The following is a 16,698-nucleotide window of genomic DNA, read 5'->3' on the forward strand; positions in this document are numbered from 1 at the left end:
TGGGTAAAATTTAGATTTACCTTTTAGTTTGGTAATATCCTGAGTAACCCCAATATTTAAGAGACTGATTGTCTCTATCCAATTCCATAAGGTCCAAAACGGAACATTCCTCTGAAAAATCAAGACCAATTCTAGTGGGTACTGGCCTCTCCCCAACCACCTCATCCTGTACAGTATTAGTAACTCCCAAGAAATGTTTCTTGAGAACAAGCAACCTCACAAATTTGTTAAGGTCAATAACTGTATTGAAAAGATTAGAAATGTGTAGAGGGGGAGAAACCAAGACCCAAAGACAAAACCTCTATCTGTGTCTTAGATAGAACAAAGGAAGACCGGTTAATAACATTATCTCATATTCATGCATATTTCTGGAATTGTGTTGCTCTCTTCCTCTGTGGATAACGCCTGGGCTTGGGTGCTTGATCCTGGCTTTGATTTGCACGATTTTCCTCGTCCCCCTCTGCGTATTTTTTGCGGCGGGCAGTGGATTGTTTGATGGCCCTTCCTGTTTTTGACTGTGACACTGTAATGAGATTCAAGTGCAAAAGATGTAACTTCCTCAGTACCGGAGGCAATCTCACCAGATGTTTCAATGTCAGAGGAATCGTAGTCCTATTCAGTGTCAGTATCTGCAAATCTCACTTTCCTGTTCTCAGAACCTCGACCTTTATAGGTGCTCCTATATCTCCGTCTAGTATTGGACACGGTCCACTTGTATACTTTATTTGCTCATAGTCCTGTTTATCTCTCATTATCTTTTGTTTTTTGAAATTCCAAAGATTGTTTTTTAAACTCGGTGATAACCTTCTGCAATTAGTATCATATTTGGCAAAATCTGGGTTATCACTAAGAGGACGTAAAAAAGACTGCAATTTCTGCTTTTCATCACCCAATTCTTGACGCAAAGATTTCTTAAATTCAATTAGTAGATCAATAAGTGCTAAAGAGCACTCTGTAAGAATAAAGATCCATTTGTCAATGAAGGTCTGATCTGACACCTGAAAGGAGGGAAACTTTCTGCTGTCATATGCTGTTTTTCCTTACGTGCTGAGTCTTTGCCATTTGGCATATTAGGCTTGTTTTTAGCCCTTTGTTCCGCATGTTCAAAATAAACAGGTAAACTACTTGGCACATTTATTTGTTGAGTCTCATTGCTGCGGGGGGTGCGCTGACTTTGCTGTTTCTTTGTTTGTCTGGTGGGCTTGGATGGAGCGCTCAATGTTCCTTTGCACCGGAGCAGATGAGTGAATACTGATATGTCATCACGGACGTCAAGCAAGAGGGTGTGTTCACTACGGAAGAGAGTCATGTGATCGGATCTGACACGCTGTTTGTGTCTTAGCGCTTCCCTAGCTGCGGTGTGTAAGTATATGTGTGTGTGTATGTATATATATATATATATATATATATATATATATATATATAATATATATATATATATTATATATATATATATATATATATATATATATATAGTATATATATAGAATATATATAATTTCGTATGTACACAATTTTAGCATTAATGATCATTTTAAAAAAACATGAGGCATATCATGATTTCTAGAAATAAAAATAAACATTAATTTACGTGAAAATATCAGTTATTTTTTTTTTGTATAACAAATACATAATATTTCATAGAAAGTAATTTTCGGTTTGTTCAGGTATAAATCTAGCTATTTCTTGGACATTAAGCATATTTCTCTAAAGCTAATCTATTTTTCCATCTGTTGTTCATGGACAGTAATGAAATGGTATAAATAAAGTTGAAAAAAAAACAGAATATCCGCAACATCTATGACTCTTATTTATCAACAGTCCGATGCTCATTGCTCCGTACTTGAAGCTCGTGTTTTTGACAGACTTTTTCATAAGGCAGTCTTATGTAGATTCGAGGCAGCAATGTCTGGCGTGCGTATTGACTCCAACGACCTGCGTCAAAGATTGATGCAATGATAAATAGGCCCCCATGCGTTTGTGTTTTTTTTGGTTTTTTATTGAAGAAATTTGTCCACGCATTCTGCTTAGTCAGAAGTAGATCATCCCTGCCAGGAAATGTATAATCTGTTTTTTTAGGGGTACTTGAGGGAAGAATTGAGTAAACTTATTTCTTGATACATTGTGGGCCAGATTATGAGTGGCAACCGAACAATAAGTGGTTTTATCATGAGTGTTTGCATACGTCGGGTCTTTTGAAGTAAATGAGAACCCTTAAATGCAATTGCAGTTTACGCACGTCGGGTTATCGCAACCTCAGAGCTCTGGTTAACTGTTTCTCGAAACAAAATAGTCTCCCTAAACACACAAAAATACATTACAAAGTACAGTTACACTCCTAACACTATCTAGTAAAAATTGTTACATAAAGTCATAAGGGCTCAAAGATATGAAGTCTCAGGTGTTAGAGAAAAAAAAGCAGGCAAAGAGTTGAGAGATATACTGTCCCTCAGCGATACTTTACATATGTGTTTAACAGCATTGCAAGGGACAGTTGTGCTACGATAAAATGGTGTAACAAAGTTTTATTTTTGACCCTTTTAAAACCTAAACACTTTTTTATGCGCTAAATAAAGTGTACTTTCTTTTGCATGATGTACCGAGTCCACGGATTCATCCTAACTTGTGGGGATATTGTCCTTCCTGACAGGAAGTAGCAAAGAGAGCACCACAGCAGAGCTGTCTATATAGCTCCCCCCCTTAACTCCACCCACAGTCATTCTCCTTGCTGGCTCTAAGCAGGAAGAGTAAAGAGAAGAGGTGTTAAACTGTTATTTTTAAATGGTACCGGTGATGTACTATTTACTCTGACAGACATAGATGAAGATTTCTGCCTGGAGGATGATGATCTTAGCATTTGTATCTAAGGTCCACTGCTGTTCCCACATGAGCTGAGGAGTACAGGAAAACTGCAGTGTGAGGAACGGTTTCTTGCTATACAGCAATGAGGTATGTTCAGTCATATTTTCTGCAGAGACTGTGTTAACTCAAAGGCTGACAGTGTCCCCATTAGGGGAAGGGTAAGCAGGTAATCCCTAGTGTTATCATAGGTTTTTACTAGCTTGCATAAAGGGTTAATTTTTGTGGGCACTCAGTTTATGTAACTGTAGGACAAACTTTTTGTGTCTGGGAGTAACGTTTTCTGTTTTATGGACATTGCTTGAGGGTTCTTTGGGGTTGTTTATAACCCACATGGCTTTCAGGCAAGGTTTGTTAGTTTTGTGTAGGCCCCAGCAACATCGAGTGAGGTGGGCGGGGCCTGCATTTACAAGCAGCAAGCAACTTCTCCTGAGGGACTAATTGAAGCTTTAAACCCCATATTATCGCTTCCTAAGGGCAGTAGGGCCACAGCAGAGCTGTGGCAAGGTGCTTTAGGGGTTTTTAACCGGTTTTAGACAATTTTCAATCCGTTTTTTTCATTTGGGGGTTTATTGCTTATTAACTTGTGGTGCAATCCTTCTAAAGCTTAGTGGGTCCACTGTTAAAATTTCAGAAAAATTGAAGCAATTTTAACCTGTTTTGCAGTTTGTGTATGCATTTTTCCTCTTAAAGGCACAGTACCGTTTTTGCAAATTGTGTTTTTTTTTTCATTAAAGTGTTTTTTCCAAGCTTGCTTGCTTTATTACTAGTCTGTTAAACATGTTTGACACTGAGGAAACTCATTGTTCAATTTGTTTAGAAGCCATTGTGGAAACCCCTCTTAGAATGTGTCCCACTTGTACTGATATGTCTATAAATTGCAAACAGCATATTTTGACTTATAAAAGTTTGTCATTAGATGATTCTCAGACAGAAGGAAATCAGGTTTTGCCATCTAGTTCTCCCCCAAGTGTCACAACCAGTAATGCTCGCACAAGCGAAGCCAAGTACTTCTAATACGTCTAATTCTTTCACCTTGCAAGATATGGCTTCAGTTATGAATACTACCCTCACAGAGGTTTTATCTAAGCTGCCTGGGTTGCAAGTGAAGCGCAGTAGCTCTGGGTTAAGAACAAATGCTGAGCCTTCTGACGCTTTAGTAGCCGTATCCAATATTCCCTCACAATGTTCTGAGGTAGGGATGAGGGATTTGCTGTCTGAGGGAGAGATTTCTGATTCAGGAAAGATGTTCTCTCAGACAGAGTCAGATATGACGCATTTAAATTTAAGCTAGAGCACCTCCGCTTATTGCTCAGGGAGGTTTTAGCTACTCTGGATGATTGTGACCCTATTGTAGTTCCAGAGAAATTGTGTAAAATGGACAAATATTTAGAGGTTCCTGTTTACACTGGTGTGTTTCCGGTCCCTAAGAGGATTTCGGACATAGTTACTAAGGAGTGGGATAAACCAGGTATTCCGTTCTCTCCCCCTCCTGTTTTTAAGAAAATGTCTCCCATTTCTAACACCATAAAGGACTCATGGCAGACGGTCCCTAAGGTGGAGGGAGCTATTTCTACCCTGGCTAAGCGTACAACTATACCTATTGAAGACAGTTGTGCTTTCATTTATTCTATGGATAAAAAGTTAGAGGGTCTCCTAAAGAGAAAATTTTTTTGTTCATCAAGGTTTTCTTCTTCAATCTATAGCATGCATTGTTCCTGTAACCACTGCAGCTGCCTTTTGGTTGAGGCTCTTCAGATGGAGACCCCACTAGATGCTATTTTGGACAGAATTAAGGCTCTTAAGTTGGCTAATTCTTTTATTACAGACGCCCGCTTTTCATCTTGCTAAATTAGCGGCTAGAAATTCAGGTTTTGCCATTTTAGCGCGTAGAGCGTTATGGCTTAAGGTTCTGGTTTGCTGATGTGTCATCTAAATCTAAGCTTTTTTCCATCCCTTTCAAGGGGTAAGACCCTATTCGGGCCTGCATTGAAAGAGATCATTTCAGACATTACTGGAGGGGAAGGGTCATACCCTCCCTCAGGATAAGTCAAATAAGACAAGGACCAAACAAAATAATTTCGTCCTTTCGAAACTTCAAGAGTGGTCCCTCTACCTCCTCCCCTGCTGCAAAGCAAGAGGGGAACTTTGCACAATCCAAGCCAACCTGGAGACCTAATCAGGCTTGGAACAAGGGTAAACAGGCCAAAAAGGCCTGCTGCTACCACTAAGTCAGCATGAAGGGGTAGCCCCCGATCTGGGACCCGGATCTAGTAGGGGGCAGACTCTCTCTCTTTGCTCAGCCTGGGCAAGAGACGTTCAGGATTCCTGGGCAGTAGAAATTGTAACCCAGTGGATACCTTTTTAGATTTCAAGGATTCCCTCCAAGGGGGAGGTTCCATCTTTCTCAATTGTCTGTAAACCCGACAAAAAGAGAGGCGGTTCTTATGCTGTGTAGAAGACCTTTTTTACCATGGAGTGATCTGCCCAGTTCCAAAAGCAGAACAGGGGCAGGGGTTCTACTCCAATCTGTTTATAGTTCCCAAAAGGAGGGAACCTTCAGACCAATTCTGGATCTCAAGATCGCTAAACCAATTCCTAAGAGTTCCATCTTTCAGATGGAGACCATTTGGCACTATCTTACCGTTGATCCAGGAGGGTCAATATTTGACCACCGTGGACTTAAAGGATGCGTATCTGCACATTCCTATCCACAAAGATCACCAGTTCCTCAGGTTCACCTTTCTGGACAAGCATTATCAGTTTGTGGCTCTTCCTTTCGGGTTGGCCACGGCGCCGCAAATTTTCATGCAGGTGCTAGGGTCCCTTCTGGCGGTTCTAAGGCCACGGGGCATAGCAATGGCGCCTTATCTAGACTACATTCTAATTTCAAGTGTCGTCCTTCCAGCTAGCCAAGTCTGACACAGACTTAGTGTTGGCCTTTCTAAGGTCTCACGGGTTAGAAAGTGAACGTAAAAAAGTTCTTCCCCCCCCCCCTCACAAGAGTTTAATTTCTAGGGACTCTGATAGACTCGGTGGACATGAAATATTTCTGACTGAGGTCAGAAAATCAAAGATTTTGTCCAACTGCCGAGGTCTTCATTCCAATCCTCGGCCGTCAGTGGCTCAGTGTATGGAGGTAATCGGTCTAATGGTGGCGGCAATGGACATAGTTCCGTTTGCTCGCTAGCATCTCAGACCACTGCAACTATGCATGTTCAATCAGTGGAATGGGATTATGTGTATTTTATCTCCTCAGATAAATCTGGATCAAGAGGCCAGAGACTCTTCTTTGGTGGTTGTCACAGGATCATCTGTCCCAGGATTGTGTTTCTGCAGGCCAGAATGGTTATAGTGACAACAGACGACAGTCTTCTGGGCTGGGGTGCAGTCTGGAATTCCCTGAAAGCTCAGGGTTGTGGACTCGGGAGGAGGCTCTCCTACCTATAAATATCTGGAAGTAAGAGCGATATTCAATGCTCTCCAGGCATGCCTCAGCTGGCTTCGGCCAGATTCATCCGGTTTCAGTCGGACAACATCACGACTGTGGCTTATATCAATCATTAGGGCAGAACAAAGAGTTCCTTAGCGATGATAGAGGTCTCAAGGATAATCCAATGGGCAGAGGCTCACTCTTGCCATTTGTCAGAAAATCTGCCTCCCAGATCGCTAAGTCGTCAGACTTTTCATCCGGAGGTGTTTGCTCAGCTGGTTCGGCTATGGGGCACACCAGAGTTGGATCTGATTGTCTCTCGTCAGAACGCCAAACTTCCTCGTTACGGCTCCAGGTCAAGGGATCCTCAGGCTGTTCTGATAGATGCTCTAGCAGTACCCTGGTCGTTCAACCTGGCTTATGTTTTTCCACCTTTCCCTCTCCTTCCACGTCTGATTGCCAGAATCAAACAGGAGAGAGCATTAGTGATTTTGATAGCGCCTGCGTGGCCACGCAGGCCTTGGTATGCAGACCTGGTGGACATGTCATCCCTTCCACCATGTTCTCTGCCATCGAGACAGGACCTTCTGATTCAAGGTCCATTCAAGCATCCAAATCTAATTTCTCTGCAACTGACTGCTTGGAGATTGAACGCTTGATTCTATAGTCATAGTCAGTCATAAATACCTTGATTCAGGCGTAATTATCTCTCTTGGTGCGAATCCAAAGGCTTCTCCTGGAGTAAAATCAAGAATTCCTAGGATTTTGTCTTTTCTCCAAGAGGGATTGGAGATTATCAGATAGTTCCCTAAAGGGACGGATATCTGCTCTGTCTATTTTGTTGCACAAGCGTCTGCAGATGTTCCAGATGTTTGGGCTTTTTGGTCAGGCTTTAGTTAGAATTAAGCCTGTGTTTAAACCTATTGCTCCGCCATGGAGTCTAAATTTAGTTCTTAAAGTTCTTCAGGGGGTTCCGTTTGAACCCATGCATTCCATGGATATTAAGCTTTTATCTTGGAAAGTTTTGTTCCTAGTTGCTATCTCTTCAGCTCGAAGAGTTTCTGAACTATCTGCATTACAATGTGAATCTCCTTATCTTGTGTTCCATGTTGATAAGGTGGTTTTGCGTACCAAGCCTAGGTTCCTACCTAAGGTTGTTTCTAACAGGAATATCAATCAAGAAATTGTTGTTCCTTCTCTGTGTCCTAATCCTTCTTGTAAAAGGAACGTCTGTTGCACAACTTGGGACGTGGTTCGTAGCTTTGAAATTTTATTTGCAGGCAACCAAAGATTTTCGTCAAACATCTTTGTTTGTCTATTCTGGAAAGCGTAGGGGTCAAAGGCTATGGCGACTTCTCTTTCCTGTTTGGCTGAAAAGCATCATTAGTTTGGCTTGAGACTGCTGGACAGCAGCCTCCTGAAAGGATTACAGCTCATTCTACTAGAGCGGTAGCTTCCACATGGGCCTTTTAAAAATGATGCTTCTGTTAAACAGATTTGTAGGGCTGCGACTTGGTCGTCGCTTCATACCTTTTCCAAAATTTACAAATTTGATACTTTTGCTTCTTCTGAGGCTATTTTTGGGAGAAAGGTCTTGCAAGCAGTGGTGCCTTCCGTTTAGGTTCCTGTCTTGTCTCTCCCTTCATCCGTGTCCTAAAGCTTTGGTATTGGTATCCCACCAAGTTAGGATGAATCCGTGGACTCGGTACATCATGCAAAAGAAAACAAAATTTATGCTTACCTGATAAATTTCTTACTTTTGCGATGTACCACGGCCCGCCTTGTCTATTCAAGACAGACAGTATTTTTTATGTAAACTTCAGTCACCTCTGCACCTTATAGTTCTTTCTCCTTTTCTTCCTTGGCCTTCGGTCGAATGACTGGGGGGTTTAGTTAAGGGGGGAGCTATATAGACAGCTCTGCTGTGGTGCTCTCTTTGCTACTTCCTGTCAGGAAGGACAATATCCCACAAGTTAGGATGAATCCGTGGACTCGGTACATCGCAAAAGAGAGAAATTTATCAGGTAAGCATAAATTCTGTTTTCGTAATGCGAATCTAATCTGTTTGACCTGAAGTTAAAGGCAAACAAAATGTTTTGTATTTCTCATGTGTATACTCCCATATGTCAGCATGTTGATTATCTTTCAGATTTTAGGATTTTTATTCGTGATTTCTCCTGCTCAGTCTTGTTCTGTTGCCTGGGTTGTTTTTTTTTTTTTTTTTTTTTATTTGGTTTTGTTTGCTGATTCATTCAGCTGTTCATAAAATCATAGAGTGTCTGAAATTCTAATCTGACATTTTACACAATAATGAAGTGGTAAATATCTTTTTTCTTCCAGCTTTTTATAAACAATGAATGGCATGATGCAGTGAGCAAGAAGACCTTTCCTTCAGTCAACCCGTCCACAGGAGAAGTAATCTGCCACGTAGCTGAGGGAGATAAAGTAAGTAGGCAAGACTATTGCATTACAGGGTGTCATTCCTGGTCACTCCCTTTGATTAATGAAGAGCAAAATGCAGCTTTGAATGTAGATTGTGCATTTATTTTTTACAACATAACAAATGGAGTAATAACGTTTTAAAAATAAATAAATTGACAAAGTGATTTTCTTTAGTTGCACTGCATGCTAATGTTGCTTGCTTTCCCTACTGTACCCAAGTTCAGTCCAACTAGAAGAGGCAAAACGCTCCAAATCCTCCCTCTTCCCCATAATTCCTTAGTCCATATTTTGCCGCCAGCAAGGAATAATAATGCAACTTAAAATGCTGAGTTACACACCGATTTGAAAGGGTTTCCTCAGACCAATTTGAGACAGGTTATCCCACTCAGAGAGCTGAGAATAGGGCCGAGGGGTGTACAGGAGTACAACTGGAAATGAGAGTAAATTACCTCCTAGGGAGTCGCTTGATTCATCCTTTAGCCTCCTGTTGGCCTTCAGATCCTGTGTTAGTGCATACTACACAGGAAGCAGGTCTCCTGTAGCTTGGTAAGCACAGTATAGTGAGTGATGACAGGTTAGTAGTTGCTTGCACTCACATACCACACACGGTATGTGCATAAACGTGCACACAGGATTCATCTTTATCATGACCTTCTGCATAAATTTAAACTTTTTTTTTTTTTTTTTTTTTTTTTTTTTTTTTTAAACTTACCGTGCTTGGGCTGCCATAGATAGGCCTTTCTACTGGAAGCAGTTTTCTGCAGCTAAGGTGAGCATGGTAGAATAAGTACCTTGCAGGCTATTAACATGATCATGTACGCATTTCACATAGCCTGGGAACGTAGTCTCATACACAATTTAACGCTACATTACAGTTTTAGGCACATCATTATTTTTTTTTTTAAGGTACTTTTATCTTTTAAATTTGACCTCTGTCGACTTTAGCTACACTACAGAACTCTGGTCCTCATCTGCAGTAGGCCCTCAGATGGTCAGGGTTTTTTTTAGCTCTAAAACCGCTTTGGAGACCTCAGTGTTAGTTTAGTGCAAAATAGTGCTCCTTCACTCTCCTCCCCCCCTCACTGAGTCAGGAGACTGAGATACTCTAGTGATTCCTTGGTTGTTCAGTCTGATTTACATTTTTCCTCCTTTTTGTGTTACTACCCAGGGCATCATCCAGGATAATATAAGAAAGGGCCTCTGTAATTGTTTGGTATGGTATGCAGACTTTCACGCTGCTTCTCCGCTCTGGTGTGGCCATTGCCACAGACGCAGGCAGTCCTCCTGTTGCTAGGGATGCGGCAGTGTAACTGCAGCACAGTGATGACATCATCACTGCCCGCCCTTTCTTCTCTTTGTAAGTGCCTAAAATCTCTCTCACCTGTGCCCAAGTATATAGGTTTACTTTGTGTTCTCCTGGGTGCTGGATTGCTATTTTGATACTCTGTTGATGAACTCTGCCTGTTTGACTACTCTGCTTGCCTTAACCCCTGAACTTCTGGATTGTTATACTGATACTGAACTCTGCGTTGTTTGACCATTCTATTGGTTTACCCCTGAACTGCTATACAGCTGGATATCCTTTTGTTGCTGACCAAGTACTGCTGTGAGTACTGCTTACCTCATTTACAAACTCCGCTGGGAAAAGAATACTACTGGCCAAGTTTGGCCTGATAGGGGACTATCCACGAGCATTACATTATACTTGGGCCATGTACCCAAATGAGGTAGCAAATGCAGTTACTCGTTGGGGTCTGACGCTGGGAGCACACACCACACATTTGCAGAGTGTGGATTCAATACTACAGGCTATAACAGCTTTGCTCTCCTCACTGGTTGCAGAAAAGAACGCTGCTCCTGTTTCACAGCCAGTACCCGATGTTAGTGCCGCAGCTCCTTCCCCTGCTTCTGGAAGTATACCCCGGATACCATTACCTGACAAGTATGATGGTACTGCTGACTGTAGGGTTTTCCTCACCAGTGCAGGCTGCACTTTCTCAATGACCCCCACACCTTCCAGTCTCATCAGTCAAAGGTCACTTTTTTCGTTTCCTTACTGAAAGACAAGACCCTAGCCTGGGTCTCTCCTCTTTTGGAACAGAGCGCTCAACTCCTGAACAATGCTGATGCCTTCACTTCTGCATTTTCTTCTGTATTTGGGACATCCGGCCACGATGCTGCTGCAGAGTACTCTTTCTTGGATCGTCCGCCAGGGTTATAGAACTGTGGCACAATACGCCATCGAGTTTCACACTTTGGCACTCGAGACCAGTTGGAAGGCAGTGCTCTCAAGGCGGCCTTTAGGAGAGGTTTGCATGAACACATCAAGGACGAGCTTACCTATCGTGATGTCCCTACTTCCCTGGACGAATTCATAGCACTTTGTATTCTTGCTTTCAGGAGAGACAAGCTGAGAGAGACAGAACTCCACAGAATCCTTCCTCTCGTCCTCGTCTGGTCTCTAGACCATCCTCTACCCCTTCAGCACCTCTAGTTACCTCAGTAGAGGAACCCATAGATCTTCCTCCCTCAAACAAACAGAATCTGAAAGACAAGAAGAAGGAGATAAAGACTGTGTGGTTCTAACTCAAACCAGCTAAAGAACTGTGATATCCTGCCGGGAAAAGCCAATGCTTAGAGGATAAAACTGGGGTACCTCTACGCGTGGTCACTACTAAATACCTCTCAATCTCTCGAATCCTGTTACCCTCTCCATTCTTCAGAATATTGATTCAGGGGATGCTGGATATTTTCTGTATCAGTTTCATGATTCAGGCAGGATTATCTCTTCTGGAGAAAAACCACTGTCTTAAAATCACTGCTCTGGATGGCACTCCCCTTGGATCAGGTTTAATCCATTTCGAATCCGCACCCCTAAACCATGACTGTGTGAGTCCTTCATACCGAACAGTTGAAGTTTAATGTCATTCATTCTCCAGTACAACCAGTAATCCTTAGTTCCTTGGCTCTGTATACACAATCCACAGTTCCGACTGGACTAAGGGACAGTTGGCCTCCTGGGGTACATCCTGCTTCCTTTCCAGTCTGGCTAAAGTTACTCCATTACGACAGAAATTCTTAGACGGAGGCGGCCGGGGCACAGGGGGGAACATTTCCGGGTGGCGGCCATGATGGTCGCTTCTTCAGAGGCTGAGTAGAGGACCCAATGAATCTGCTGCTTATTGGGTGACGAGATCAGTCATCCATACCTGTTCATAATATATTTTGGATCTTACTTTTAATGCTGATCAGTTTGATACCACTGGCTTCTATTTCCGCAGCCCTAAGGAACTGGAACGGTAGAGTTGGCAGCGGCGGCCTTGTACTAGACCAGACCTTTACCTAACCCTCCCATTCCCCCCCCCCCCCGGTTATCCGGATAGAATGGCTTGTTATGCCGCATATAAAATTTTATTTTTCTTAAGAGATTAATCTACTAAGACGCTCTCCGCACTTAAAAACCATCTAAGTCTACGCAGCTAGTTCGCATCTTAAATTCAGCATGTCTGTTACTAAACGAGAAGTGGAAGCACCTTTCATCGAACTACTGTAGAAACACTTTCAAAGGCTCAGCAGGCTTATCGGTAACTGCTTAAACTCTATTTTAACCTAGAAAAGGGAGGAAGATGGAGTAGTCACCTCGACACCCTCTTACAGCCTCACGACCAACTGGGAGAAGTGTGGAGTAACTCAGAGGATGGTGATGCAATCAACCTGAACATTTACAATGGACAGTAAAAATACAGAGAGATTCTGCAGATCCAGCTGTTCGCAGCGACGTACATGGTTCGAGCTGTGCCCTAATTGATGCAGCTGCTCCACGTGAGACAGACTTGGTCAAAATTACCCTTTTACGCTTTAGTAATTGGCAATGGTGAGCGGTTATGCTTTCAGATTGTGTCGCAGTCAGCATGGAAACCCAACAAGAATTGTCCTAAGGATACCGCTTGTTTTTGTTTTAAAAGAACATACGGTACAAGGAGATAAATCCCGGCATTGGATAGCAATTCAGAGCAATAGATTGGACCTTATGTAACTTAAACAGTTATATAAATTATAACGTATGTAAATAACCCTGAACGCTTTAAAGTTTGCTATAAACAAGGTGACAGGGTTAAAGCTGTAATAAGTACCTCTCGCTTATATATGACACTGTTATGTATACATGACTCAAATAGATCTGATTCGATCCATAATAGTGTGGTGGGTGAGAGTTGTCATTGCTCCAGGGAGGACTCGTAGTAATCCATATCTATTATTATGGGCAGTTCCTGCTAAGTATGGGATAACCTTTGAATCCTTGAGTAATAGGGCAACCATTAGCGTCTGAGTACCCATAAAATTTTAAAGTTACTCGTAAAGATGTTGGTACTATAGCTTATCAACTAGGGAGAAGGCTTAAGTATCAGATCATCTTATGACGTTCCTTTTAGCATAGTGCTAGTAAGTTATGGCAACAATGAACACATTACATGAGAGATCTCAGTACAGAAGGCAATTATGGTGTATCAATTTAGGATGAACAGATTGCTAATGCTGGCAAGTTATGAACATACCTTGTATTGCCTCTTTCCCTTTTACTCTCCATAACTCAACCTTAATCATACTGCGCCACTTCGGCCGCTGGCAGCGCAGAAGAATATTGGGCATTATCAAGGAGGTTATTAGCAACAATAAGTACAGTATTCTGGTTAATCCATATTGGAGTATGTAACTCCAGTGTCTAGGATCAAAGTGGGATAATACCTCTGATGCTTGTGCAATAATAAGGGGGACTCTATATATCAGCTATTTGAAATTCTGAGTCTGAACATATATTTTTAGAGAGTTATGGGTTAATAGCTAGTGATTCATAGTTAACTACATAGTGTCCTACTCAACCCACTCTAGCAGTCTTCCTATGTAATCATCACACAAACATAAAGTGGCACACAGTTTAGTTAGCTGAACTGTCCCTTATTAGTTATTCATACTGTCACATAAATAAAAAAAAAATGCTGGTCCCCTTTCCAAATTGTAGCATTGAACCCACATCTGAATAGACCAACGCATGAAAGAACTGAAACGGCATCTGCAGCGTGGTTCATCTGAAGTGGTACTCTGAGTAGCATATAATTATTACAAACTTAAAGGGACACTGAGCCCACATTTTTTTTCTTTTGTGATTCAGATAGAGCATTCAATTTTAAGCAACGTTCTAATTTACTCCTATTATCAAATTGTCTTCATTCTCTTGGTATCTTTATTTGAAATGCAAGAATGTAAGTTAGATGCCGGCCTATTTTTGGTGAACAACCTGTGTTGTCCGTGCTGATTGGTGGATAAATTCATCCACCAATAAAAATGTGCTGTCCCAGTGGTTGAACCAAAAAAAAACTTAGATGCCTTCTTTTTCAAATCAAGATGGCAAGAGAACGAAGAAAAATTAATAGGAGTAAATTAGAAAGTTGCTTAAAATTGCATGCTCTATCTGAATCGCGAAAGAGAAACTTTGGGTTCAGTATCCTTTAAGGCTCAATCCTACCGCAAGATATATGAACTGTAGTCTAATGTCCAACTAGCAAACGTAGAGCAAGTGGTGACTGCAATAGTGTTCTATTAGGGAGTAATAGTGGGCTGCTAGAACGAACAAACCGCATATTTACCATTAACGTCTTACAGCCTTGTAATAAAGCGGAGCCCAAAGTGAAATTTATATAGCCAGCTCTGTGAACCGGCACTGCTAACTCCTAGCTGCCCAAAAAGTAATCTGATAATATAGCGAGTCTTAAGTTCTGGAAGTTATAGTGTTCGCTTAAACAGTGTCTGCGGCCCTCAGTTCAGATGATCCAAACAAGCCCCCAGGGTCAAATAACTGGCACAAGTTACCATCAAACTAATGAGACGCCAATGCTCCGCCATTAGATTCCACTCTGTGCGGGGGGGGGGGGATTATGATGTGCAGAGAAGGGCTTCACAACTATATCAAATATTTCTTCTGCATTGTGTGTTGTACGACGAGCGGCGACCTTCCCCCTGGGTTGATTCTCAGACTGTCATTTTCAAGCTACAGTGTTCCTGTTGCTCCGAAGAGAGTTGATTTCTCTTGTAAGGTGTATCCAGTCCACGGATTCATCCTTTACTTGTGGGATATTCTCCTTCCTAACAGGAGTGGCAAAGAGAGCACACAGCAGAGCTGTCCATATAGATCCCCCTCTAGCTCCACCCCCCAGTCATTCTCTTTGCCGGCTCTAAGCAATTGGGTCTCTCTCGGAAGGGTAAAGGGAATGTGGTTGTTAGATTTGTAGTTTTTGTTCTACAAGCAAAAGTTGTTATTTTTAAAATGGTACCAGGTTTGTACTATTTACTCTCCAGCAGAAAAGGGATGAAGATTTCTGCAGAGAGGAAGATGATTTTAGCATGTTGTAACTAAAATCCACTGCTGTTCCCACACAGGACTGAGGAGTACAAGAAAACTTCATTTGGGGGGAACGGTTTGCAGATTAGGCTGCAATAAGGTATGTTCAGCTCATTTTATTTCTAGACAAGACTGTGATAATGCTAGAAAAGGACTGATAAGATCCCCATGAGGGAAGGGTAAGCTTTATTCAGAGACTAAGTATGGAATTACAAGCTTACATAACAGGGCTAATTTATGCTGGTTGACACTTTTTTTATGGCAAACGGTTTTTACTTATAAACATCGTTTTTGAGACACTTAGAAGGTCCCTTTGGTTTTCTTTCAGGGGTTGTTACCCACATGGCTAATATTATAACTCCTAGGAGTGTTTCTTTAAGGTGGGAGGGGCCTATTTTCGCGCCTCAGATGATCAGTTAGATTGACTAGATCTTCAGTCTGTGTTCACATGGTGGCTCCTGCTACAGTTTGAGGACCCATAAGAAGCTTTTTCCCCATAAATCCCGACTCCTCAGGGAAGGTAGGGCCACAGCAGAGCTGTGGCAAGGTGCTAAATTTGTTTTAACCGGTCTGTTAGCTTACTATTGATCCCGGTTTGGGGCATTAAGGGGTTAATCGATTTTTTTTTTTTTTTGCTAGTTTGTGCAATCTTACCAATGCTTTAGGTACATACTGTTGAAATTTCAGAAAGTTTGGTGCATTTTTCACTGTTTTGGAAAATTGTGTGCCTTTTTTATTCCTTAAAGCACAGTAACTTTTTTTTGCAAAGTGTGTTTTTGCTTGATTAATGTGATTTCTAAGCCTGTTTGTCTTACTACTAGTCTGTAAACATGTCTGTCACCAAGGAAAATCCTTGTTCAATGTGTTTAGAAGCCATGGTGGAACCCCCTCTCAAAATGTGTCCCACGTGTACTGATATGTCTATACATTGCACTTAAAAATGTGGCCCAAGATGATTCTCTAGACAGAGGTAATGAGGGTTAGCCCGTTAACCTCTCCCCAAGTGTCACACCAGTTACGCCCGCTCAAGCGACGCCTAGCACCTCTATCGCGTCTAACTCTTTTACCTTACAAGATTTGGCGGCAGTTATGGATAATACCCTCTCAGTATTTTTATCTAAGCTGCCCGTGTTACCTGCAAAGCATGATGGCTCCGTTTTTTAAGAACAGATTATGAGCATTCTGACGCTTTAGTAGCCGTATCCGATATACACTCACAACGCTCTGAAATGGGGGCGAGGGATGTGCTGCTGAGGGAGAAATTTTCGATTTGGGGAAAGATTGCTCCTCAGACAGACTCAGATACGTTGGCTTTTAAATTTAAACTAGAACACCTCCGTTTATTACTCAGGGAGGGTATTAGTTACTCTGGATGACTGTGACCCTTTGGTGGTTCCAGAAGAAATTGTGTAAAATGGACAAGTACCTAGAAGTTCCTGTTTACACTGTGTTCCCGGTCCCTAAGAGGATTGCGGATATAGTAACTAGGGAGTGGGATAGACCAGGTATTCAGTTTGTTCCCCCTCCTGTTTTTTAAGAAAATGTTCCCCATATCTGACACCACGCG

At 41.9% G+C, this 16,698-nt stretch overlaps 1 protein-coding gene across 1 annotated transcript in view; it reads left to right on the forward strand.

Moving 5' to 3' along the window:
* The window catches only part of ALDH2 (aldehyde dehydrogenase 2 family member), a 291,434-nt gene that overhangs the window by 39,094 nt on the left and 235,642 nt on the right, over positions 1 to 16,698 (forward strand). Inside the window, exon 2 of the mRNA XM_053699758.1 lies at positions 8,633 to 8,737. Within this exon, the coding sequence (XP_053555733.1) occupies positions 8,633 to 8,737 (105 nt within the window). The remainder of the gene's footprint in view (positions 1 to 8,632; positions 8,738 to 16,698) is intronic.

This window comes from Bombina bombina, chromosome 2, assembly GCF_027579735.1.
Source record: "Bombina bombina isolate aBomBom1 chromosome 2, aBomBom1.pri, whole genome shotgun sequence".
In the NCBI taxonomy this organism is placed as follows: Eukaryota; Metazoa; Chordata; class Amphibia; order Anura; family Bombinatoridae; genus Bombina; species Bombina bombina.